The sequence below is a fragment of the Mesocricetus auratus genome, unplaced genomic scaffold, assembly GCF_017639785.1.
Source record: "Mesocricetus auratus isolate SY011 unplaced genomic scaffold, BCM_Maur_2.0 Super-Scaffold_100008, whole genome shotgun sequence".
NCBI classification, from domain to species: Eukaryota; Metazoa; Chordata; class Mammalia; order Rodentia; family Cricetidae; genus Mesocricetus; species Mesocricetus auratus.
In genome coordinates this window covers 72,503,970-72,529,398 of record NW_024429192.1, presented here as the reverse complement: position 1 = coordinate 72,529,398, position 25,429 = coordinate 72,503,970, and the positions used below count along the sequence as shown (strand labels likewise).

Below are 25,429 nucleotides of genomic sequence, written 5' to 3'. Positions count from 1 at the left end.
AACTTAGGCTCTTATTTTTTTCCTATCTTGCCCCAAACCTTGTATCCACAAAATCTCAGAAGTTCTTGGTTCTAGAATACAGCCTTGTACTTCTTTTCAACTCTGATGTTAAAAGCATACCCCAAGCCTTTTGTATTTCTGGGAGACGGACAGCATCTGTCCTGATTGCCCTGCCTTCCCCTTCTGCTGTGCATGATCTCAGGGTGTGACTGCTGTTCATCACTGGCTGTTCTTGAGGCAAGAATGTGATCTGTTGATTGTTCATAGGCCAGCTACACTTCTCCAGCCTAGCCCACTAAGCCACCTGCCATGTTATCCTTCCACCCTGCCCTCCTCTATCCTTTCAGGACCCTCTGTTGATGCCTGTGCTGTGACAGGTCATGGGGGGGGGCAGACACAGTGACACTGCACCTGTAGTCTCAGTCTTGGGAAGTAGAGGAAGGAGGGTCATTGCACATCTAGGCCTGTCAAGGCCACATAACTGTCCCCTAAAGTAAAAAAAAAAAAAATAGATGGTGAGACTTTGTTTAAAAAGTCAAGGACTCTCTGGACAGACAGCAGTGTCTGACTGCATTCTCATACTTTTCTCAGGCCACACTTACAAGGTCCTACAAGCTGGTGTCAGAGAAGCACCAGACTCCCAGAAGCCTGGCTCCTCAAGGGCTCTGAAACCCTGACACATCCTTTGTTCTCAGTGGATGCTGCAAGAAAGTGTGGTTATCCCTCCAAGACAGCGTGCACTCTGGAAACCTTGTTGACAACAGCAGCTTTATTTCTATCCTTCACAGACAAGACTCCAAGGGCGACAGTTTTGCCAGGGACAGGGAGGCCAAGGGCACTGTGTATGCTTGAGCTTGGTGGTCATGCTACTCATGGTGAACTCCCAGTTGCTTCCAGGTCACTGTCCAGTCAGCCTTACCCAGAGCCTATACTTGTCCCAAGAACAGCTGCATCCTCCTCCATGCTTGCCATCCAGGATAGAGGACGGGCCCCGCCAGGGCTTGCATTTCCACGCCTTGTCCAGAGCTTAAATGGTAGTTTTTTAGACAGTACTAACACTTGGGTTTTAAAAACTGCCTGATGAGGTCATCAGAAAATAAAGGACTTTTTTAAAGAAAAAGAAAATCTCATTTCTGATCTTTTCAAATACCCAACTGATGCCATCGAGAATAAGCATTAAGGTATAAAAATACTATGAATATGCTAACAAGACAGCAACAAAATAACCCACAATTCTAAAGCAGTAGTGTTTGTGACCTGGTGCCACCTCCCACTGCTCTGAAGAAAGCATGTCAGCATCGTCACAGAACGACGCTGTAGAAACTGAAGAAGGTGGGTAGTCTCACAGTTTATCAGCACATCTGCTTGTGGAGTCATGTCACTTCCCCTGAAGCCAGCTCATGGTCAGTTCTTTTGCTTTAAAAAGTTTGTATATCACAGAAGGCCAACACAAAATCCAAAAAACTCCATAAAAGTTTTGATATCCATTACCCCCCAATACAAAATAAGTCAGGGTACTGGCAAAAAATTTCCAGTCAATGCTATCACAAAAGACAATACAAAAAGTGCTCAAGTAGCAGGGCAGAAAGCATGCCCAGAACATAAAAAGCTGTAGATATAATCTTAGTATATACAAAAACTGGTCAGAAGGACTCTGGGCTCTTCAACTTACGTGAAGCATTCATGGGGATATACATATATATATATATATATTCAGCGTGCCCTCACCTTTCCTGAGGTGACATTGGTCTCCCAGCCTCAGCAGCCACATTCCCACTGGCAAGAGTACTGAGAACCAGCCTGGGTGCTGACTGTGGCTAGTGTTTATTCTAGACAAGGATGGAGTCTGGGCCTGCTAGATTTCACACGGACTAGCTGCCTATGCTGGACTTCAGCAGTTACCTTACTGGGTGGAGTAACCTTGCTTTGGGTTAGTCTAGAGGGAACCGGGGCATAGCTGGGGAGAAAGCAGCTTTGGCCAGGACCAGGCACAGAGGCTCATAGACCGTGCAAGCATGTCTTCTGCTGCCTAGGCATTTCTTGTATTAGCAGGCTTCCAAACTTAGGTAAAGACATGGCTCCAAAATGTAGGCTTTGGAGTGAGCAGGGAGCTGGAACAGCCTGATGAAGAAGTGCCTGTCTTGGCCAGAGGATCTGGGCTTGGAAGGTTTGGGGTTGGGAGGACTAGAAGCTGCTCTTGACTAAGCACACCCCAGGCGGCAGCTGCAGCTTTTCCCCATCTGCTTACCCAGCTTACGGTGGTGCTTAGCCTTCCCAGGCCTCCTTCCTGCTCTTCTGTGTTCAGTACAGAAAGTTGAACCACAAAACTTATCTGGGAATGCCTGGCCTCCATCCTCTGCTAACTGACCATCCCCTGCAGATGCATGGAGGATTACCGGTTGTGACTTAAAAATCTGAGATGTAGGACCTGGGGGATGGCCCAGATCCCTCCCATGTCATAAGGTGATCCCAGGCAGGAAAGGCAACTCCCATACTGAGAAAGCTCTTCCTTTATCACAGAAAATCTCAAGTTCTCAAGTTTCCCGTGCTGGCTCCAGCCTCTGTGTGCATGACTAATGTATTTCAAGTACATCCAGGGGTGAGATGAACCTCAGCCTGCTGCTCTATGTCAGGGACCAGCCCCACATACGAGCTGCTGTGCCGTGGCAGCCTCCTGTAGGCCTAGCGACAGAATGCTTAGCCACTAGTCACAGGCTTTCTACACGAGGGAATGGGGGTGTTGGCTTAAATAAAGCACACTGAGTCTCTCTTCCTTAGCTTCTCTAACTGTTATTAGTGGCTGCCTTCAGATTTAAAGCCATATGTTTCACCTGTAAATCTGTTTACTATTTCTGGAAGATTCTTGAGTGCCATTATGCCTTGCTTGTGCGAGTGACCCTTTTTGGGTTTGGTGAAAACACAGACTATGTTGAAGATGTACAGAGTTATTAACTAGGCAGGTGAGTCGTCAGTTGGTTAATTCTTTCTCTAGAATGTAAGAAGTTAGAAAAAGAATGCAAACTTCCAGAAACAACAGTGTACATGAAGGGAGCTCAGATAGGGGCACCTTACCCAGTAAACAGACTAGAGAGAGGCCCCCAAGTGTTGAACTGGGGTGGCCTGTGAGGTCAAAGTTCAAGAAGTATTGTCCCCAGAAGCCAGGCCTTCGCCACACTCAGCTTTTATAACGGTACTCGGCAGGAGTGGACCTCTTCGCTCTACTCCCAGCCATTGTCTTTGATCATGTGGGCAAGTTCAATGATAAACTTTCCTTCTTTGTATTTCTGACTGCTCTCAAAGGCATGTTCCTTGAGGGGAAAAACAGAGAGAAGGTTTCAATACACACTTTTATTCTCCTGTTCTATTATACTCTTGGTAAACAGTGGAGTTTGTAGCATCTCCACTCAGACATTCTCTGAGCTGTGCCCTGATCCAGGCCCAGGAGGATCTGTGGCCTGGTTCTGATCTGTGGGTGATTTTGAGTGGCTCATCACACTCAGGAGCAACGTTAACTCAAACCTGTTTCTGGGGCTGCAGCTCAGTGTGTGCTGTTTGTTATGCCTGTGGCTCTGAGCTCCATCCCCAGCAACACAAACACCGCTCACGTGGCAGTGACTGTGTGTGGAGGTGAGTGATGGGAACAGCCAGCCATTCACAGGTGAGGCTGGGGTGTGTGTACGTGCGTGTGTGTCAGAGGCTGATGTTTAGATTGCCCTCCACTTTTAAGTTTTGTTATTACTGTGGGGAGGCAGGCATGTCATAGCATGTGTGTGGAGGCCAGAGAACAGCAGTTGGGAGTCTTTTCTCCTTCCATCATGGGTTCTTCAGAGGAAACTCAGGTCATCAGGCCTGATCTCATCTGCTGAGCCATGCTGCCAGCTCTCTATTTGATTTGATTGGCTGATGTTATTCTTTTTTTTTTTTTTTTTTTTTTTTGGTTTTTACGAGACAGGGTTTCTCTGTATTGTTTTGGAGGCTATCGGTCCAGCCCGACCTCGAACTCACAGAGATCCGCCTGCCTCTGCCTCCCGAGTGCTGGGATTAAAGGCGTGTGCCACCACCGCCCGGCGATGTTATTCTCACTGTGTGGGTGTGTCCCTGTATGTCTCCTTTGCACACATGTCTGTGCATCATGCACATGCAGTTCCCATGGAGGCCAGAAGGCGGCTCTGGATCCCCCTGGAACTTGTGAGCTGTCTGCCCTATGTGGGTGCTGAGAATTGAACTGGGTTCTCTGTTAGAGCAGTTAGTGTTCCTTTTCTTTTCTTTTATTCTTTCTTTTTTTCTTTTTCTTTTTTTTTTTTTTTGAGACAGGATTTCTCTGTATTGCTTTGAAGCCTGTCCTGGAACTCACTCTGTAGATCAGACTGGCCTTGAACTCACAGAGATCCACCTACTTCTGTCTCTCAAGTGCTGGGATGAAAGGTGTGTACCACCACCACCACCCAGTAAATTTTTTAAAATTTGCTTATATTTCATGTATGAGTGCCCTAATGTATACCTGCATACCAGAGAAAGCATCCGATCCCATTATAGGTTGCTGGGATTTGAACCCGGGTCCTCTGGAAGAGCAGCCGGTGCTTTTAGCCCTTGAGCTGTCTCCCCAGCCCCTTCACTTTGTTTTTTGAGAACCTAGGGCTCACTAACTCAGCTGGGTTGACTGGCCAGTCACCTGTTTGTCTCCTCACCACTGGGGCTATGGACATACGCTGTCCCACCTGGCCTTTTACAAATATGTGACACTAATCTGAACTTGTCCTCTTGCTTGGATAGCAAGCACGTTCCCAAGTGAATCATCTTCCCAGCCCAAGAGCAGATGCTTTATGGAGTACGGCTGTGAATGCTCCCTTAGCATTTTATAGCATGTGGCTTGGTGAGGTCCTGGAGACACGTGTGAGATGAGTCCTGGTGACTGGTTCAGGAGTCCCAGCAGTACATAGCAGTAGCAGCATGATTACTACAAGGGAGGACAAAGGGGACTTGGAGACACAGGGCCAACCAGGTGAGGGGCTGGGTTTCCCAAAGCCAATGCTTTGTGGGGTTGTGTCTGGCTCTTTGCCATTCGTGAGGAGTTTGGAAGACTCAGGAATTCAAGGAAAGAGCAGGCCACCATGTCCTATGAGAATCCAGAAGTCAAAAGAAGACACAGGGCTGTTCAGTGGATAAAATGCTGTCCACACAAGCATGAGGACTACAGTTTGGTTCCCTAAGTCCCATGTAAGAGCAGGTCAGATGTGATAACTGCCTGTAGTCACAGGGCCTGGGAGGCAGACTGAAGACCATCAGAATCAGTTCTGCACTTGGGAAGACACTGCCTTAGAAAGTTAAGCAGAGACTGGGGAGATATTGGACATCAGGTTCTGGCTTCCAGGTATAAAGATGGGAACGTGCATACAGAAGTGTGCACGTCACACACACACATGGGAACATGCATACAGAAGTGTGCATGTCACACACATGGGAACATGCATACAGAAGTGTGCACGTCACACATATACATGGGAACATGCATACAGAAGTGTATACTTCACACACATGGGAACATGTATAATGGCACACACACATGGGAACACACAGAAGTGTGCACATCACACACACCCGGGAACATGCATACAAAACTGTGTACTTCATACACACAGGAACATACAGAAGTGTGCACTTTACACACACACACAGGAACATACACACAAAAGTGTACAACTGTCTCACACATACACACACACGAACACACACACGGGAATGCATGTGTGTTTGTGCATGTGTGTTCTGTGGCACTCAAAGGAAAAGTGGCAAGATCCGGTTCTCTCTTCCCCGTGTGGATCCAGGGGTCAGACCCTGGCTGTCTCTCAGACTTGGTGGCAGGCGCTTTTACCTGCTGAGCCATGTGGCTGGCTCCAGGACGGGTGTTATGAAGCTGTGGGGACGGAAGCTTTGTGCACACCTTTGAAGCACTACCGGCTGAGCTGTGTTCCCATGAGAACCTGCAGTGTCCTCATATTACCATCCCTCTCCAGGCCCAGATACTCACGTATTTCCACCCGAGTGTGGTCTTGCAGTTCTCACAGTAGATGTCAGCCACTGCATGCAGCCCAGTCAGAAGGACTCTTTCCTCAGCGGGGCCACAGCCCACATTCACCCTGTCAAGACACAGGGTGACTGTGCTGGGGGTCCCCTTGCTCAGTCCCCTTCCCCCTCCCCCACATCATTAAGTGTACCAGAAACAGAATTCCCACATCATCACAGGCGTTTCTGCTCTCCTACCCCCACTTTAACAAGAGGGAACTTTTTTTTTTCTTGTGTTCAGGATGAAACCTAGGGCCTCCCACATGCTGAGCAATCACTCTACTACCGAGCCACACCCAGCCCACCAAGGGGATCTTAAAGGGTCAGGCTTGGAGGCTAAACTCTCAGACACAACTGTGCTTTCAAAACATGCAGGAGGCTAGATTCTTCCCATGATCAAGGCACTGTGCAGCTCAGCTACAACCCCAGCTCCTAACCACCAAACAGGCCAAGAGTCAGGCACACCAGTACAGCACGTACTCACACAGAGTTGAAGAGGTAGGCTCGCCCCTGACTCCCCTGAAAAGACTGCAAAGAAGAAGAAGGTGTTAGCAGGGGGTCAGGCAAGACACTGAAGGCTCTGCTTTCTGGGATGCTGGAGGAGAGGTGCAGTCACTTTGGCCACCAATCACCCCACAAGTGCAATTCCTAAAGCTCTGTGGATTGTGCATCTTCTGGGACAGGTTACAAAAGACACGACAGACACTGCCTTCCAATTTCAAATGACAATTCTGCATCTAGACTTCATCCGCAAGAAGGTGGGGTATCATTGTGCAATTGTCTGCACTATCAACTCACAGCACACCAGAGCTACAACTGGGACTTCCTGCAGCCCCAGTTACAAACACTCAGGTAGGAGAAATGCTTCAACTTAGGTTCAAGATTGGCCTGGATAACAGTTAAGAGAAAATCACTGCAAATCAGCTTTACACAGTAGAGTAGGCTCTGTATGCTCACATGGCTGCCCTCAGGGACTCTAGGGGTCCTATAGATAAACATGTTCTTTTCTCGTCTTTGTTTAAACTTACTCTGCGTGTGTGTGTGTGTGTGTGTGTGTGTGTGTGTGTGTGTGTGTGTGTGTGTGTGTATGTGTGTGGGTTTGTGTGTCTGGGTTACACCATGTGCATGAACGAGCCCTTGGAAGTCAGAAAAGGGTACCGGACCCCTTTGAACTGGAGTTGAAGGAAGTTGTAAGCCATCATGTTGGTGCTGGGAACCCAATTCAGGCCCTCTGCAGAGTGGTAAGCACTTTGTAACCCTGGGCCATCTCTCTGGCCACCTTATTACCTATCTTCAGGTATTAGGGGACAAGTTGAGGTTTCTGTACTTTTTCAAAAGTGACAATAAAGAAGAAAAAAAAGTCTTTAATTCCAGTCCTTGGGAGCAGAGGCAGGATGGCTACCATAGGTTTAAGGCCAGCCTGGCCCACATTTCAAGCTCCAAGCAGCCAGGAAGGGCTATATGACTAGACCCTGCCTCAGAAAAACTGGTAACAAAGTCACATTCTGTGACTGTAGCTGAGCTACTTGGGAGGCTGAGTCATGGTGTACTGAGGCCCGGCAGAGAAGCCCAGCTACAAACGGGGGAAGGAAATGGAGACATGGCTTAGCAGCTAAAAGCACACATCGCCTTTACAGAGGACCTGAGGGGGTTCCCCCAGCCACTTTGGGTTGCTCTCAACCCTGCAACTCTAGCTCCAGGGGATCCAACAACTCTGACCTCTGAGGACACCTACACCCAGGGGTTCAATATTCCCACACAGGCCGGGCGGTGGTGGCGCATGCCTTTAATCCCAGCACTTGGGAGGCAGAGGCAGGCGGATCTCTGTGAGTTCGAGGCCGGGCTGGACCGATAGCCTCCGAAACAATACAGAGAAACCCTGTCTCATTAAAAAAAAAAAAAAAACAAACAAACAAAAACAAGCCACCACCAACAACAAAAACATAAGGCTGGGCACCTCACAAGCTCTCTGCCATGTCGATACGTCCCAGCCCACCCAGAGTTTGACTTTAAAATACAGATTTCAGCCAGGCAGAGTGGTGAATGTCTTTAATCCCATTTAGGAAACAGAGCAGCAGATGGATCTGAATTTGAGGCCAGCCTGGTCTACAAAGTGAGTTGCAGGACAGCCAGGGCTGCACAGAGAAAAAAACAAACTAAATAAATAAAATACAGATTTCAGGCTTAAAAGGAGTATCTCCTAAAGCAATTTTCTAGGACTAAGAGTATTATTCTGTGTTCTCTTTTCAGTTTAACTAACACTCATCTCTAGATATTTTTTACACACCCCTCAGCCTTAAATTCTTTGCTTGCAACTTCTGTAAGCCCTCCGCTTTCCATAAGGCTTTCCTCAGTGACAGAGCAGTTTATGAAGGACAGCTGGAGAGTGATGACTCAGGAAACACAGTTACTCTGTAGCACAAGTCATCTGAGGTGACTGGAGACATGAGCACACCCAAGAGTCAGCTGTGTGAAGGACCAGATTGCTGGAGCACACCAGAGAGTCAGCTGTGCAGAAGGACCAGATGTGCTGGAGCACACCCGAGAGTCAGCTGTGCAGAAGGACCAGATGTGCTGGAGCACACCCGAGAGTCAGCTGTGCGAAGGACCAGATGTGTTGGAGCACACCCGAGAGTCAGCTGTGCAGAAGGACCAGATGTGCTGGAGCACACCCGAGAGTCAGCTGTGCAGAAGGACCAGATGTGCTGGAGCACACCAGAGAGTCAGCTGTGCAGAAGGACCAGCTGTGCTGGAGCACACCGGAGAGTCAGCTGTGCGAAGGACCAGATGTGTTGGAGCACACCCGAGAGTCAGCTGTGCAGAAGGACCAGATGTGCTGGAGCACACCAGAGAGTCCACTGTGCGAAGGACCAGATGTGCTGGAGCACACCCGAGAGTCCACTGTGCGGGAGGGACACATGTGCTGGAGTACAACTTTAATCCCAGCACCCAGGAGACAGAGGCAGGTGGATCTCTGAGTCTGAGGTCAGCCTGGGCTGCATAGTGAGACCATTTTTTTAAGAAGGGAGGGGTTTCTATGGACCAGAGGCTTCCTTGTTAAGTGACAAATGTGTGCCCAGAGACTCGCGGAGGTGGCTCTAGTTCCCAGCGTGCTGGAAACTACTCTCATGACATGTGCTCCTCAGTTTCACTAAGCCCTAAGCAGAAAGCCCGCCAAAGTAGAGCGTTTGCCATGGCTGTCACTGTTATCTGGATCCTGAATGTGCTGCTACTGGCAGGCGCGGGAACCATGAGGAGGTGGGGACCAGTGGAAGGGAGTTAGGTGACCGCAGGCAAGCCTTGGAGGCTGCTGCAACACCAGTCTCCTCCTCTTTGCCTTCCATCGTCCTCTGCCACATGCTTGGGATGCCTGGACACGCAGGGAAACTCTGAAACCAAAGACAAATTCCTCTTTTCTTAGGCTGATTTTCTCAGGTATCCTTGTTGCAGGAACACAAAGCTAAAAGTCACCCTCACCACCACCAACCACCAGCTCAGATGAAGGTTTCGTACCTCTTGGGAGTCTGTATATCTTTAAGAATTTTATTTGTGGCATCTTCCAACTTGAAATGCTTACTTGATGCTATGGATAAGTTTCAAATCACTCCTTTTCTAGCAAGCTTCTAAACAGCTAATGTCAAAATCACTTTTCAAACTTCTTTTGTGCCCCTTTCTATGATGGATATGCCTGGCATGCTGAAGGAAAAATGGTCGTACATGGTCCCTTACTCTCACTACTGGCTCAAGTGACAATCTTAACAGAAATTGTCACCAAGTCACCAAAGCCCTGTCATTCCCAACCAGTTCTGCCTGTCATTACCTTATGACTTTCTTTTTCTTTTTGAGGTAGGGTCTTACTCTGTAGACCAGGTTGGCCTTGAACTTACAGAGATCCTCTTGCTCTGCCTCCCAGTGCTGGGACTAGAGGCATTCGAGCCTTGTTTTATCAGTTTCGAATCCAGATCACTTGCCTTGGAGATGAGCTCATCGTGATTGGCCAGATGGGCTCTGCAGTGGATACAGCTGTAAGTTCTGTGACAGTGTGGCAGATAAGCCTGGAAAGTTTTGGACTTGGTCATTTTCACCATGTCTGCTGGGCGCTCGTGACTCAGCTCCAGGCCAGCACTGGAGGATCTATGGCTCTGTCGGACTCTCTGACAGAAACACTGGGCAATACACGCAAGAGCCGTTGCTGGTCTGGAGGGCGTGTGGTGGTGTCCACACACTGGGGCGAGAGAAAAGCAGTACGACCTGCGAACAAATCAGACAGGCTCTGGTTTATACAACAGCAGCAGACACGTGAGGAGGTATGCTAGGGCTCAGGTAATTTAAACAGGAGCAGGCCTAAAAGCTAAAGTTCTAACCCCTTCCATCCTATTTTGCAGTGCTAGGAGTCAAGACCAGGGTCTTGTGCATAGGAAGCACAAGCCGGTCACTGAGCTATATCCTCTGCCCAAGATCTCTTTTGTCTTGAGGTTCTGCTTTTTTCAGGCAGGGTCTCACTCTGTAGCCCAGACTGGTCTTAATCCTCCTGCCTCATTCTCCTCTGAGAGCCGCCTTTGCATGTGCACCTAATGCTGTAAGCATGTGTTTCACGAACAGAGACAAGCACGTTTGTGCCTCTGCACAACACAGAAAGTTGTTGGCTGCACTGTGCCAAGTAACCCTGATTTTACTTGGTAGTATGCTCATTGCTGATTAAAGGGTTTTTTATTCCAATTTCTGTATATGAGTAAATGCAATGTATGTATGTACATATGTTTGTGTGTGTAGGTACATGTGCTGGGGATCAATATTTGGTGTCATTCTCAACCCTTCTTCATCTCATTTGAAAAAATTATCACTGTGTGTGTGTGCGCGCATGCACACACACATGAGTGGGTGCCCACATGTGTGTGTGTGTGCCTGTGTGTGTGTACATGAGGGCAAATGGTAACTTTCAGGGGTCAATTCTCTCCTTCCACTGTGGTTCTAAGGATTTCAATGCAGGTTGTCAAGACTGTGTGGCAAGTGCTTTTAGTTGCCAGGTCACCTTGGGAACTTAGGTTTGGCTAGACTGGCTGGCCTGGGGATCCTTTCTCTGCTCCCCCAGTACAAGCATCTGATGCCATATCCAGCTGTTTGTGCTCTAGGGTTTGGATGTCAGCCTCATGCCTGTGCAAGCCTTTTATCCTTCCAGCCATCTCCCCAGCTCCTCTTCTGCTCTGACCTTGTGTATGTCCTCATGCTCGCAGTAAGACTTTCCTCAGAGCCATCTTCCCAGATCTCTGATCTTAACTGTGAATATTACCTCCCAGAGCACACATTCTATTTTCCACATTATTTTAAATATTTGTAAAGGTACAGGTTTCAGAATGATTCAGAAAGACTGACTCACAGAATTCAGAGGCAGAGAACTCACAGGCAGAAAGAATGGTCTGGCCCAGTGTGGTGGTACACATCTTTAGTCCCAGCACTCAGGAGGCAGAGGCAGGCAGATCTGAGTTCAAGGACAGCCTGGTCTACAGTGCGAGCTCCAGGCCAGCCAGGGCTACTTTGTGAGACTCTGCCTCAAAAAACAAACAAAAAGTGAAGTCTCTAGGGACCAGACCAGCCCTATAACCGATGGGTGTAGAACTGTCCAGGTGCAAGGCTGTCACAGGCAGGCCTGGCTTACGGGCTGTGCCAGTCACCATAGGTGGGAGAGACTGCACCGGAGCTGGAGTGTGGGGTCCTTGAGGTGTATCCATGTGACCAGATGAGTCAGTGTGCCTGCCATACCCCCGTCCCCAGGGTTCTTTATGGTCACAAGTGAGGGGTTCTGTGTGGTGTGATGCATATGATTTGATATGTTCACAGGTCCTTGTTTATTAGTGCAAATAAAACAGTTATCAGAGCTCTCATCTCACCACAGAAGGGCTGTAATTAAACAGGTGCTGATCCATCTGGCTTTCCGTAGGTTCCAGAGACGGACTCAGATTTTCAGTCTTGTACAGCAAGAGCTCTTACCTGCTGAGCCATCTCACCAGGCCTCCTTGTATGAAACAGGGTCCTTTGGTGGCCTGGAGCTTGTCAGTCAGGCTAAGCTAGCAAGCTACAGGGACCTGTGAGTCTCTGTCTCTGGTGTTGGGATTATAGCGTGTGTCACATGTCCTGTGCCCTTAAGAATGTGATGTTAGGATGCAGTTACAGGACACTGCTAGTCACCCACGCAGCTGCCCATCCTTCCTTGTGCCCTGCTCAGGACCTGGCTGCAGGCTCCATCCCCAGAGAGCTACAAGAAGAGACCTACTTCTGCCGTGTGGGTCTCACTCCTCTCTCAGAGCTCCCCTCCCCCACGCTGTCTGCCCTTGGGTCCGGCACTCTAGAGTCCCCAACATCCTGTTTTCTTTCTACAGCATCAACAGCCTTCCTAGTACACGCCTCATTTCCAACAATCCAGCGAATGCGCTTCATGCTGTGATGCTTTGAACCCACATCCAAGACCTTCACTCCCCAGCATTTTGTTTAAAACTTTGTCTTTCTACATAGCTCATGTTGGCCTCAAATCTGTTCGCCTTTACCCAGTCTCCTAAGCACTAGCTGGGATTTCAGGCATGAACTTACTATGCCCAGCTTCCAAATGGGCCTTTTAAAAAAAGAAAAGGAGCTGTCAAGATGGCTCAGTGAGTAACGAAGTTAAGATGAAGCTATCAGGGTGGGTCCAACAGAGCACAGGCCCAGGGGGGAGACGGGGGGCTGGCAAGCTTCTGGGAGGCCTGGTAGAAGCTGCCTGCAGACTCTGTCACCTCTGTCTCCAGCCCAGAGTTCACTGTTCCAGCAGACAGAGGCATCTCAAGTTGTCCCAGGCTGCCTTCCATTCCAGTCTTTTTCAATACCATTGGGTAACTGCGTGCGCCCTTCCGCAGCCTCCCATCTAGACACCACCTAATGTGGCGGTGGTGGTGGTTTATCCATTATGACAGCTATGTCCTGTGTGTGGCCCCAAGTGTGCGACACCACTGTGCCTTCCAAGCCGTGCTGTGGAGACACTACCATGATAATATGGCAGCTTGCGTTTCGTTGGGCGACTGTGCCGTGAGTGCTCATGGTAGCTTGTAGGTGTGCAGCAGCCCTCAGACTGCTCAGGGCACAGCGCCACCATGGATGCTTGTCTTTGGTAGACAACAGGTGTGTCACTGGTCAGCCCTGGGAGTGAAGGGGCCAGGGACACCTAACAGTGGGTCAGCTCCTAATACTCTTCATCCTGTCTGCTGATTAGGCAACATTTTGTGTTCTTTCCCCTGGCAGGTGTAAGACAGCATGTGACAGCATTGCTTCCAGCTGGCCGCTCACAGGAGACTGTAAGATACGGGTTCTCTTCTATGGCATCTCTCCAGGGTCTTCCCTTTCATGAGGTCTTATTCATTTCCATTACAGTTGTATCCATACAACCAAGTTTCTATAAACTCTAAGGCAAGCTGAACAACCTGGAAGCCAGCATGGGGTCCCCTCAGAGACGTGTCTGCATAGAGTGCTGGGTTCCCAGTGCAGCGTGTGCCTATGGCTTCCTTGCATGCGACTCCACACTACGGAGCCTTAGAGACAATGGCGGGGAACGGGCCTGGTTCACCGGAAGCATCACTAGCCTCAGTGGTCTTTGGTTAATAGGTTATTCTTATCCTGTGTCTTCGTTTTCTTCAACTTGGCCTTGAAGTGGTTGATTTCTTCTTCTACCCTTTATTAGTTGTTGATGCTTTGTTCATGTATACTATACGGCACATGACACATTGTGGGGACCAAAACAGACCACAAACAACTGTAGGGTGGACATGTCATTGCCTCCTGGCAGAGAGATGTTTGGGGACAAGCTGTGGTTTGCCCTGCCTGGTTAGCCAAAGCAGAGACCACAGCCGTGTAACTATGGACAACTATAGTAGTTGCTTCTATGTCGGTATGAAAGAAACCACTTAAAGGAAGTGGTTCATCTCAACTTACAATTTTGAGGGGTTTCAGTTCTTTGTGACAGGGAGGGTATAATGGCAGTGGACCAGGAAGCAGAGACAGCAAGCCAAAACAAGAAGAGGATGTCACCTTCAAAGGCCTCCCCACTTCCTCCAGGTAGAACCCACAACCTCCCAAAGAGTACCACCAGCTGGGGACCTGGTGACCTGTGGGGGACTTGTAGATGCAAGCCAACATCCGGATGGGATCATTGCTTTAAAATGAAATGCCAGTGGCTCTGGTCCAGCGGAAGTCCTGAGCAGCCCTCTCATGGCCTCCCCTTTGTGTCAGATACATTATGAGCAGTATAATGCTGAATGCTGCATCTTACACGTGCATGCAAGCTATGAACTCCAGAAAACCTACTCAGATAACAGATGAATGAGTATTGTGTCATATAAACACACATATGCCTATATGTGTGTACATTCAGTAATGAGTTTTAAGTTCTCCAAAAGAAAATTCTAGCTAGACGGAAAACAAAATCTGTCAACATACTGCAACCTATCAACATACTACACACCTATCAACATACTACACACCTATCAACATACTGTAACCTATCAACATACTATACACCTATCAACATACTACACACCTATCAACATACTGTAACCTATCAACATACTATACACCTATCAACATACTACACACCTATTGACATACTGTAACCTATCAACATACTGTAACCTGTCAACATACTACACACCTATCAACATACTGCACACCTATTGGCATACTACACACCTACTGACATACTGTAACCTATCAACATACTACACACCTATCAACATACTACACACCTATTGACATACTGTAACCTATTGACACACTGTAACCTATCAACATACTGCACACCTATTGACATACTACACACCTATTGACATACTATACATCTATCAACATACTACACACCTATCAACATACTACACACCTATCAACATACTGCACACCTATCGACATACTACACACCTATCGACATACTGCACACCTATTGACATACTACACACCTATTGACATACTGTAACCTATCAACATACTGTAACCTATCAACATACTACACACCTATCGACATACTACACACCTATCGACATACTACACACCTATTGACATACTACACACCTATTGACACACTGTAACCTATCAACATACTGCACACCTATTGACATACTACACACCTATCGACATACTATACATCTATCAACATACTACACACCTATCAACATACTACACATCTATCAACATACTGCACACCTATCGACATACTACACACCTATCGACATACTGCACACCTATTGACATACTACACACCTATTGACATACTGTAACCTATTGACATACTACACACCTATTGACATACTGTAACCTATTGACATACTACACACCTATTGACATACTGTAACCTATCAACATACTACACACCTATCGACATACTGCACACCTATCGACATACTACACACCTATCGACATACTACACACCTATTGACATACTACACACCTATTGACATACTGTAACCTATTGACATACTACACACCTATTGACATACTGTAACCTATCAACATACTACACACCTATTGACATACTACACACCTGTTGACATACTGCACACCTATTGACATACTGCACACCTATCAACATACTGTAACCTATCAACATACTACACACCTATTGACATACTGTAACCTATCAACATACTACACACCTATCAACATACTGCACACCTACTGACATACTACACACCTATTGACATACTACACACCTATTGACATACTACACACCTACTGACACACTGTAACCTATCGACATACTACACACCTATCGACATACTACACACCTATCGACATACTACACTCCTATTGACACACTACACACCTATCGACACACTGTAACCTATCAACATACTGCACACCTACTGACATACTACACACCTATCGACATACTGCACACCTATCGACATACTGCACACCTATTGACATACTACACACCTATTGACATACTACACACCTATTGACATACTACACACCTATTGACATACTACACACCTATTGACATACTACACACCTATTGACATACTACACACCTATTGACATACTACACACCTATTGACATACTACACACCTATCGACATACTGTAACCTATCGACACACTGTAACCTATCGACATACTACACACCTATTGACATACTACACACCTATCAACATACTACACACCTATCGACACACTGTAACCTATCAACATACTACACACCTATTGTTGGGGAGATGGTTCAGTCAGCAAAGTGTCTTTGTCCTTTACTCAGAAGCATGAGGTCTTGAATTCAGATCCCTGGTACCCATGGAAAAGCCCACAGTTCAAGGACAGACCTGTTTCAGAACAATGAATAGAAGACCAGGTGTGGTGGTGCATGTCTTTAATCCCAGCACTCAGGAGGCAGAGGCAGGAGGATCTCTGAGTTTGAGGCCAGCCTGGTCTACAGAGCAAGTTCCAGGACAGTCAGGGCTACACAGAGAGACCCTGTCTGGAGAGTAGTATGAGAGTTTGCAGAGGGCCCAAGTGTGGTTCCCAGCACCTGTGTCAGGAGGCTCAGAGCTGCAACTCCAGTCCCAGGGGACCCAAGCCCTCTAGTCTCTATAGGCACTTGCTATTCACATTCGCACAACCATATACATATACACATAATTAAAAAGATAATCTTTTTTTAAAGATGAAAGTAAATGGGGCTGGAGAGAGGGCTCAGCTGTTAAGGGCACTGGTTGCTCTTCTAGAGGTCCTGAGTTAAATTCCCAGTAACCACATGGTGGCTCACAGTCACCTGCAGTGGGATCTGATGCCCTCTCTGACATGCAGGTGTACATGGAGACAGACACTCACACATTTAAAAAGTAAGTGAAAAATAGATTGTTTAATATATCAAAAGTTGCCGGGCAGTGGTGGTGCACGCCTTTAATCCCAGCACTTGGGAGGCAGAGGCAGGTGGATCTCTGAGTTTGAGACCAGTCTGGTCTACAAGAGCTAGTTCCAGGACAGCCTCCAAAGCCACAGAGAAATCCTGTCTCGAAAAAACAAAACTTCAACTTCCACTGGGCAGTAGTGATGCATGCCTTTAATACCAGCACTCAGGAGGCAGAGTTCAAGTCCAACCTGGTTTACAGAGTGAGTTTCAGGACAGGCAGGACTACACAGTGAAACTCTGTCTCAAGAAAACAACAACAAAAAAAGAAAAGAAAAAGTTAACTTCCACTCTAAAACTATGATCAATCACACATTGCCATGGAGAAGTACTGAAAATACTCGTCAAATAAAATAGTTCTTGGATTTTTTGTTGTTGTTTTACACAGCTGACCCCAGAAGTCTTGGCTGAGCATGGTAGTTGTTCTTGCCCTAGAAGCATTTGGCAGAACCTAGCACCATGGGCATCTCTCTGCAAGCTGAAGGCTGCCTGCAGATGTGCTCACCACAGAGGCAGTAATCACAGCACGGCCCTCTTGTGGATCACAGCCCCTAATTCCATCAGTCAGAGGGTTTCAGGGACTCCCAGCAGATGGGTTTTTGCTGCAAGTCCCTAAGGCACCTGGCAGAGGCAGGTAGAAGCACACATCTAGTTTGGAGAAAGTTAGGATTTCCAGTCCTGAGAAATCCTCACAGGAAGAACATATAATGGGCTGGCCAGATGGCTCAGTGGGCAAAGGTACTTGCCACAGAGCATGGTGGCCTGAGATGGATCACCAGGGTCCTCAGGGCAGTAGGAAGGAACCAACTCCCAAAAGTCTCCCTCTGACCTTCTCTTGAGGCACACCCCAATTCCCAAGCAATCAAATCATAAATGTGATCTTAAACATTAGAAAAGAGTACAGTATAACAAAACAAAGCCAGGTGGGCTAGGGTAAGGCTCAGGGTGGTAGAACACTAGTCTAGCATGGCAGGCTGTCATGAAAAAAGCAGCAGCACAGGCAAAGACAAGTGGAGACTCACAGAGCCCTCATCTCAGGCCATGTACACGGGAAGGAGCTCTTACCTATAGCCCTTTACAGAGATTACACAACTAGCAAAAGAGGGAAAATGACCCTGCAGATTTAGCAGTTGGTATAAACAACTAGAAGTAAACCCCATTAATACAATGGGATGAAGATGAAGAGAGACTCAGAACTGAAAATGAGTCAGAGAAATTAATGATGAATTTCCAGAACTCAAGAGACAGACTGAAGAAGTATCTGGGCTAAATTCCAAGCAGGAAAAACAAAAATAAAATCATGATTAGACATAGAACGGGGAAACTGAAGAACACCAAAGAAAACAGACAAAAAGGTCATAAACATGTCCAGTAATGGGGGAGAGGACTGATGACCAGAAGTGCTTCCACAGTAAACTGAAACCCAAACAGTGCGAAAGAGGGTGTCAACAAGACTTTGCAGACAGCCAGACGTGGTGATGCACACCATCAATCCCAGCACTCGGGAGGCAGAGGCAGGCGGATCTGAGTTTGAGGCCAGCCTGGTCTACAGAGTGAGTTCCAGGACAGCCAGGGTCACAGAGAAACCCTGTCTCAAAAACAAAAACAAAAAACCCAAAACCAAAAGACAAACAAACCACAACAACAACAAAGATTTTTACATTAGCTGCTATCCTAGAGCTTTATATGCAGTAGTCTTTCTAGATGGGATCAGATGGGCTCAAACCCCAGCAACTCCTGAAACAGAACCAATTCACTTTTACAAAAAATTAGGTATAGCCGGGCGTTGGTGGTGCACGCCTTTAATCCCAGCACTCGGGAGGCAGAAGCAGGCAGATCTCCGTGAGTTCGAGACTAGCCTGGTCTACAAGAGCTAGTTCCAGAACAGTCTCTAAAGCCACAGAGAAATCCTGTCTCCAAAAACCAAAAAAAAAAAAAAAAAAAAAGAATTAGGTATAGGCTCACATCTTTAGTCCCAGCAATTTGAGGGCTGAAGCAGGAGGATTTTGAGTTCTGGGCCAGCCTGGACTACCCAACAAAACATCTGTTCTCCTTACCACCCTCTAACAAAAAACAAAAGATTGTTACACAATCTAAAAGTTATTGTAGTAAAATATTAGTAAAGGAAGTTCAAGGATATGGCTCTAGAGAAGAAAGCAACTGTACATACAGCCTAAACTTCATACTCAAAACTACAGGTAGAAAACAAAATGGCCTATGTGGACAAGCAACATGTAGCGTCTTAAAGAGATCCGACTGCAACAGAGGACAGCAGTAAATGAGGAGACAGCTGAAGTGGAAACTGCAGTCCTTGAGGCCCTCCAAAGACAGTACTGTTTAATTACAGATATGTTTCCGAGAAATGTGAGATCAGAGGATTTCGTTGTTGTGCAAATATTACTAGATGTCCTTGTACACACTAGGCAGATGGTTGTAGGGGAGTCAACATATATGTGGCACACTGGTAACCAAAATGTCATTATAAACGAAGTTCTGAATCTGATAAAGGGTAAATGAAACTTATATAAGTATAAAACTGAAGTGAATAACTCCCAAATCCATTAAGAGAAATAAGAATGATAAAAAATTATCTGTTTAGAAGCACTCAAGGGAGGAAACAACAAAAGGAATAGAAATCACAAATAAAGAAGATTTAAACCTAAATTATACATCAATGTTAATATTAATCATAAATGCATTAAAAGTTCAAGGTTTCAGATTACATCAGCAAGCAAAATCTGTAGACATAGTTCACAAGAGACACAGCTCCAACCTAAGAGTGGAGATGCCAAGGCCAGAGCCTTCATGAGGGCGCCCATGTTTGAGTTACAATGCTCATATGTATTATGTGCTTAATACAGAAGAAATTAAAACTGAAATGATTTAAGAAGACACAAGATACAGGTAATAAAAGACGACAGGGCTGGAGAGGTGTGTACTATGTTTTCAGAGGACCTGGGTTCAATTCCCAGCATCTGTGTGGGGTGGCTCAAATGCACCTGTAACTATGGCTGCAAGGGGAACTCTGGCTTCTGTAGGAACCTGCATTCATGTGCACAGACGGACAGACGGGCAGACAGACAGACAGACAGACAGACAGACAGACAGACAAGGTGGCCATGAGACTCACCAAGGAAAATGCAGCTTCTGAAGGGCTGGTGGGTGGCTTGGCATGACATGGACCCCTCTCATCCTGACACACACTTCCCTAGGTTGAGGACCATAGTCCTCCAAAACACCAGGGCTTAACAGATCAGTCTCTGGGGATTGCAGGAAGTAGTCTCATCTATATAGATTCAAGGTCCTTAGCTTACTGTTAAAATAGCTTGGGTCCAGAATGAATTAAACATTTCAAGCAGAGGGCTGGAGAGATGGTACAATGAGTAAGAACATTTGCTGCTCTTGCAGAGGACCTGGGCTCAGTTTCTGGGTTCACACTGACCTGTAACCCCAGTTCCAGGGGATCTGATGCCCTCTTCTGACCTCCCCAGAACCTACACATATGTGCATAGACAAACATGCAGGCAAAACACCCACACACATAAAACAAAGACTAGGTAAAATCTAGCTGCTCATGAGCAGAGAGTGAGAAGATCAGTGAGCAGCAGTCTTCAGTGGTTACTGCCGTGACTTCCCTCAGTGACGGAGTATGGCCTGGAAGATGCAGCACACCCTGTCCTTCTCAAGTCGCTTTTGGTCACAGTGTTTATCATGACAACAGAAAGCAGACTATGGCAGAGGCCGTCACTATGTGGCCCTGCTCTCAAGGTGTCCTTACCTGAAGCGGCTGTGAAGGGTTAATGACCCACAAGCCTCAGGGAAGCTGACTTGACTGATGGCACCTGGTCAGGAGACCCTGCACCAAACCTACTGGTGTCTACCACTTCCAGACTGCAGGGACCTGGCCTGCACGTGGACAATTCCATCCCCAAAGTTCCCTTTTCCATCCTGTAAAGCCCAAGACCCCCACACCATGTGTGTAGTCTCTGCTTCTAAAGATGGCAGCCCTTCAGTTCCGTTTCTGGAGATGCCTGGCTTTCTTATTTCCACATCACTTCCATTAATCCCAATCTAACGTCCTATGTGTCTGTCACAGTCCCCAGAGCAGCTCCTAATGGACTTGGTCTGTAGCTGCCTCATACAAACTTCAGGTCATCTCGCAACTCTAATCTTTGCCCAGCAACAGGCCTGACCGCAGCCATCCCTGACATGGTGTATGTGTGTCAACTTAATTGGCTTTTAATCAGAAGCGACACATTGGGAAACCCTGCAAGGTCTAAGCAGCGAGCCACGGTGATGTGACTGGGAAGCAAATGCTGGCCAGTCTGCCAGGTGAGTCGTGACCATCACCAGAAGTTCCTGAGTTCCTGAGTGTGGAAGACATCTGCCTGCACAACAGACAGGTTTTGGTTGTTGCTTTTTTCTCCTTTTTCCCTTTTTCTTAGCAAACCAGTATGCCGGGTTCCAGAAGTTTCTCACCTAAAATAAGCACACTTTGAGAGTTGGTGGATCAGGCTCATCGTGTCCACACTGTGCCAGACACTGAGGAACAAAAGAAAGCCCAGTGGCTCTTGAGGTCCAATGGTTTGAAGTGTGAGCCTTGGTACCTCTCCAGCAGGCCATGTATCTCCCCCCTCACTCACTACAGAGCTGTGGCTGGCCTGCAACTTGCTGTGTAGAAAGGCTGACCTAGAACTCACAGGGCTCTGCCTGCCTCTGCCTCCCTCTGCTGGGATTAATGGTGTGCACCACCACCTGCCTCACACCTTGAACTGCGCCCAGCAGTCTCCACAGCCTGGCTTAAAGGCTCTACAACTGCCACTAACAAGCAGGTGGACTTGGGTCATTCCATAATTTCACTTGCGACTCAGAAGACTGAGGCAGGAAGACCTATTGAGCCTAAGAATTTGAAGCCAGGATGGATAACATAGGAGGACTCTGGGGAAAGGGGAGAGGTTTCACCTAGAACATTTCTGGATGTATGTCTCTGTACTAGAGTGGTTGGTCCATTGAGGGAGTTTACATTTGCAAAACAATTGGATACAAGCAGTCACAACATTCCCTTGTAATGACAACAAATTAGAAAACACCCTAAGTTTGAGAGTCTGCAAGTGCCCTCATGTGTAAGAGACACCGCTGAGATGGGGCTTGAGGCTGCAGTGAGGACAGCCTGCTTGTCCTGAGTGTGTGTGGGTGTGTGTGCGCGCGCGCGTGCACCTCACATGTGGTCAGAGGGCAATGCTGAGGTGGTCTCTATCCACTGTGTGGGTCTCAGGAACCAAACTCAGGTTGTCAGGGTTGATGGCAGGTGTCTTTGCTGCTTAGTCATCTTGCTGGCCCTGCACCTTTATATTTTGATGCCAAGCAAGCACAGTACCTACACTCACAAGCTTGGAAAGATTCAAACAGCCAGTGTTGCTGTAGCTGGCCCCCAGCAGCACCTACTTCTTTCTTCTTCTCCATGTTTCCTACTTGAATCACGGGATGAGAAGCAAGCTTTCTCCTGCCCTTCAGGCACAGCAGTCTAGACGGTGGCCCCAAGACAAAATGCCCTGTGTCTCCTCCTCTCTCGGGACTTCGGGGGATCTGGCCCCTCCACAGCAACGCTCTAGACACCTCTTCCATCAATCCCTCATCTTCTGCCAGGCTCAAGCACAACAATGGCTGCTGCTGATGTGTGTGCAACCAGCTTTTCTTGTCGAAGGTGTCACAGCACATCCTGTTCCCTTCTGTCACCAACAAGAAAGCTCTACACAGCTCTGGCCAGACACAGGCCAGCAGAAAGCTAGCTGCCTGGGTTCCTCAAATAGACAGCTGGAGAGGAGAAACACAGCTGAGAGCTTTAAAGACCTCCTTTTAATTATGAGTGTGAGCACTTGGTGGGTAAGTCAGGGCTATCAGACCACCTGGAGCTGGAGCTGCCTCATGAGGTGCTATGAATCAAACTTGGTTCTTCTACAAGAGCAGTCTGCACTTTTAACCACTAAGCCGTTTCTCCAGCCCTTTATTTTGTTGTTTTTAGACAGGATCTCATGTAGCCCAGGTTGGCCTAAAGTTCCATATATAGCCAAGGATAACCTTGAATTCCGCATCCTGCCACCATGCCTGGCTAAACTAATTTTTTTAAAGAACAGAGTCTTGCTGTGATTGACTGACCAGGAACTAACTAAGTAGACCAGGCTGGCCTAGAACTCAGATCTCTGCCTCTGCTTCCTGAGTGCTTGGCCTAGCTAAACAACTTTATTTCCTTACATACTAAATAAAACATAATCAAACATTCAAGGATTCTCACTCCACATATGCCTGCTGGTAGTGTGCAGGGTCCAGGCATTGAGTTGTAACAGGAAGTTATCCTGGGGGACAAAATGGATCTCCTATCTGATTCTATCTCATACTGCCTTCCCTAGAACCCTTAGCTCTCCACCTCCTCAGGGCTTTCCCTCACCTGTTTTTGCTAAATCCCACCCAACTTGCCTAGTATGAGTCAGACTGGGTTTCGTGTACCTGCGAACAAGCTGCTTCTTTATATTTGAAATGTCCAGGGCAGTTATCAGGCCTCTGTTGGCCACCCAGACTTGCATCCTGTTCTCCATCCCTGCTTCTCCTTTTTGTTTGTGTGTTTGTGTTTTGGAGACAGGGTTTCTCTGTGTAGCTTTGGAGCCTGTTCTGGAACTCACTCTGTAGACCCAGACAGGCCTCAAAGTCACAGAGATCTACCTGCCTCTGCCTCCTGAGTGCTGGGATTAAAGGTGTGTGCCCCTACCACCTGGCAGCTGGAAACTTTTGATTTGTGTGTTTAGTAGGTATGGAACCAAGGGCCTCACACGTGCTCAACACATGTTCTACCACTGAGCCACACCCACAGCTCTTCTATGACATTATGTCATTCTAAAATTATTCTAAAATAAGCTTATTAACAAAATTGGAGCTGTGGGTAAGCTGTGATAGAGCACCTGCCTAGAATGCATGAGGCTCTGAACCAAAGACAGACTATTATTCAGATTGGTCACTAACATTGTTCAGTTACGTGTGTGTGTGTGTGTGTGTGTGTGTGTGTGTGTGTTTCACATGTCTGCACTATACATGTCTGTGGTGAGGCAGGAATTTGCTCTAATCCTTAAGAAGACATAATAACTACATAGGCACTGGTCAGGAACACAAAGGCCTAGAGAGCCTGGTAGCAGCATTCTTCAAATACGCCACCCTGTCTTTTTAGGAGCCCGCAAACACTGGCTGGAGAGATGGCTTGGTATTTTAAAGGATTTGTTGCTCTCGTGGATGACCCTGGTAGGGTTCCCAGCATCCACATGGTGGCTCACAACCGTCTGTAACTTCAGTTCTAGGGGATGTGATACCCTCTTCTGGCCTCTGTAGGCACCAGGTACACACATGGCAAACATACATACATGCAGGAAAGCATTAACAAATACATGTATGTATGTATTTCTATCCCACTATACACATGCACAACCCCCCACCCCCAGGACCAGCATATGTTTGATGTCACAGGACAACAGCTCCCGGGGAGGGGGAGGCAGGTCCACGGCAAACATTGGTTAACACACCTACAAATGTGCAGAGGTAACGGGATGAGTGAGCATGGGTTCCTCAGAGGAGGTAAGCCTAGCCTTGGGACCTGAGTAGTTTAGCAGAGCAAGGGGCAGGTGTGTACAATTCTTGGCCGAGACACATCAGATTAAGGTAAATAATTTTGGATACTCAAAAGGCGGCAACTGAATTAGAAAGCTCTTGGGATGGAATATGGTATTTTCAACGTCTATCATCCATCCAAATCAGAATTCTGCCTGCTTTTCATCCTAAAGCTCAGCACATGATAGGGACGTCAAAGATGAGCATTTATATCGGTATTGCGGAGAGGATATCTTATTTTGTTGCTACTGTGGGCAATTTGCATGAATAAAGCCTAGAGTCACAAGTGGTAAACAATGAGGACGATTCCTTTTAGTTATTGTCGTACAGGCAACTCGAAAATGCCACCCCTTACTTAACAATCCTTTATTGGTGGTATCTTCTGCATTCATTTCCTTTCCCATTTTTTTAAGGTAGAGAAAAACAATAGGGAGAAAGGGGTGTTAAAAAAAATCAAAAGACCGGGGTTTTGTGTTGTCTTCCAAAACGAAATGAACCAAATACCAACACACCGGAAAATCTGAACAAAAAGTCAACGCGTCCTCCGCGCTCCCGCCCCGCCTGCCGACGCCCAACAGGTGCTTCCCCGCCCTCCCGGAGCCGCCGATCCTCAGGTCGCCGCAGAGCACCCGCCTGGGGCCCGCCCGTACTCACGGCCGCTCGGCGGTCCGCGGCCCGGTCCGTAGCGCCCATCCGGCCCAGGCTCGGTCGGCGCGGACTCGGCTTTCAGGCGGTCCCGGTGCGGCCCGGAACGCGTTCCGGCCGTTGGCGCCCCAGCCCCGCGCGAGGCATCTTCCTGCCG

General features: G+C 47.5%; 2 protein-coding genes across 2 annotated transcripts in view; one reads left to right on the top strand and one right to left on the bottom strand.

Annotated features, from left to right (window-relative positions):
- Ppil2 (peptidylprolyl isomerase like 2) overlaps positions 1-1,114 on the top strand; it is a 32,172-nt gene extending 31,058 nt beyond the window's left edge. Inside the window, exon 21 of the mRNA XM_040751131.1 lies at positions 592-1,114. The gene's annotated coding sequence lies outside the window, so the exon portion shown is untranslated. The remainder of the gene's footprint in view (positions 1-591) is intronic.
- Positions 752-25,429, bottom strand: Ypel1 (yippee like 1). The gene is made up of 5 exons (XM_021231441.2): positions 25,282-25,429; positions 10,035-10,314; positions 6,548-6,591; positions 6,029-6,137; positions 752-3,308 (listed from the first exon to the last, which is right to left on the bottom strand). The coding sequence occupies exons 2-5, from the start codon at positions 10,149-10,151 to the stop codon at positions 3,219-3,221; spliced, it is 360 nt and encodes a 119-aa protein (XP_021087100.2). The 5' UTR covers positions 10,152-10,314; positions 25,282-25,429; the 3' UTR covers positions 752-3,218.

Excerpts from the sequence above, each read along its gene's own strand:
- Ypel1 (XM_021231441.2), bottom strand. The coding sequence starts at position 10,151 with ATGGTGAAAATGACCAAGTCCAAAACTTTCCAGGCTTATCTGCCACAC. Across the intron at positions 6,138-6,547 it reads GCCTACCTCTTCAACTCTGT|GGTGAATGTGGGCTGTGGCC; the intron begins GTGAGTACGTGC and ends GTGTCTTGACAG. Across the intron at positions 3,309-6,028 it reads CCACACTCGGGTGGAAATAC|GAACATGCCTTTGAGAGCAG; the intron begins GTGAGTATCTGG and ends TTTCCCCTCAAG.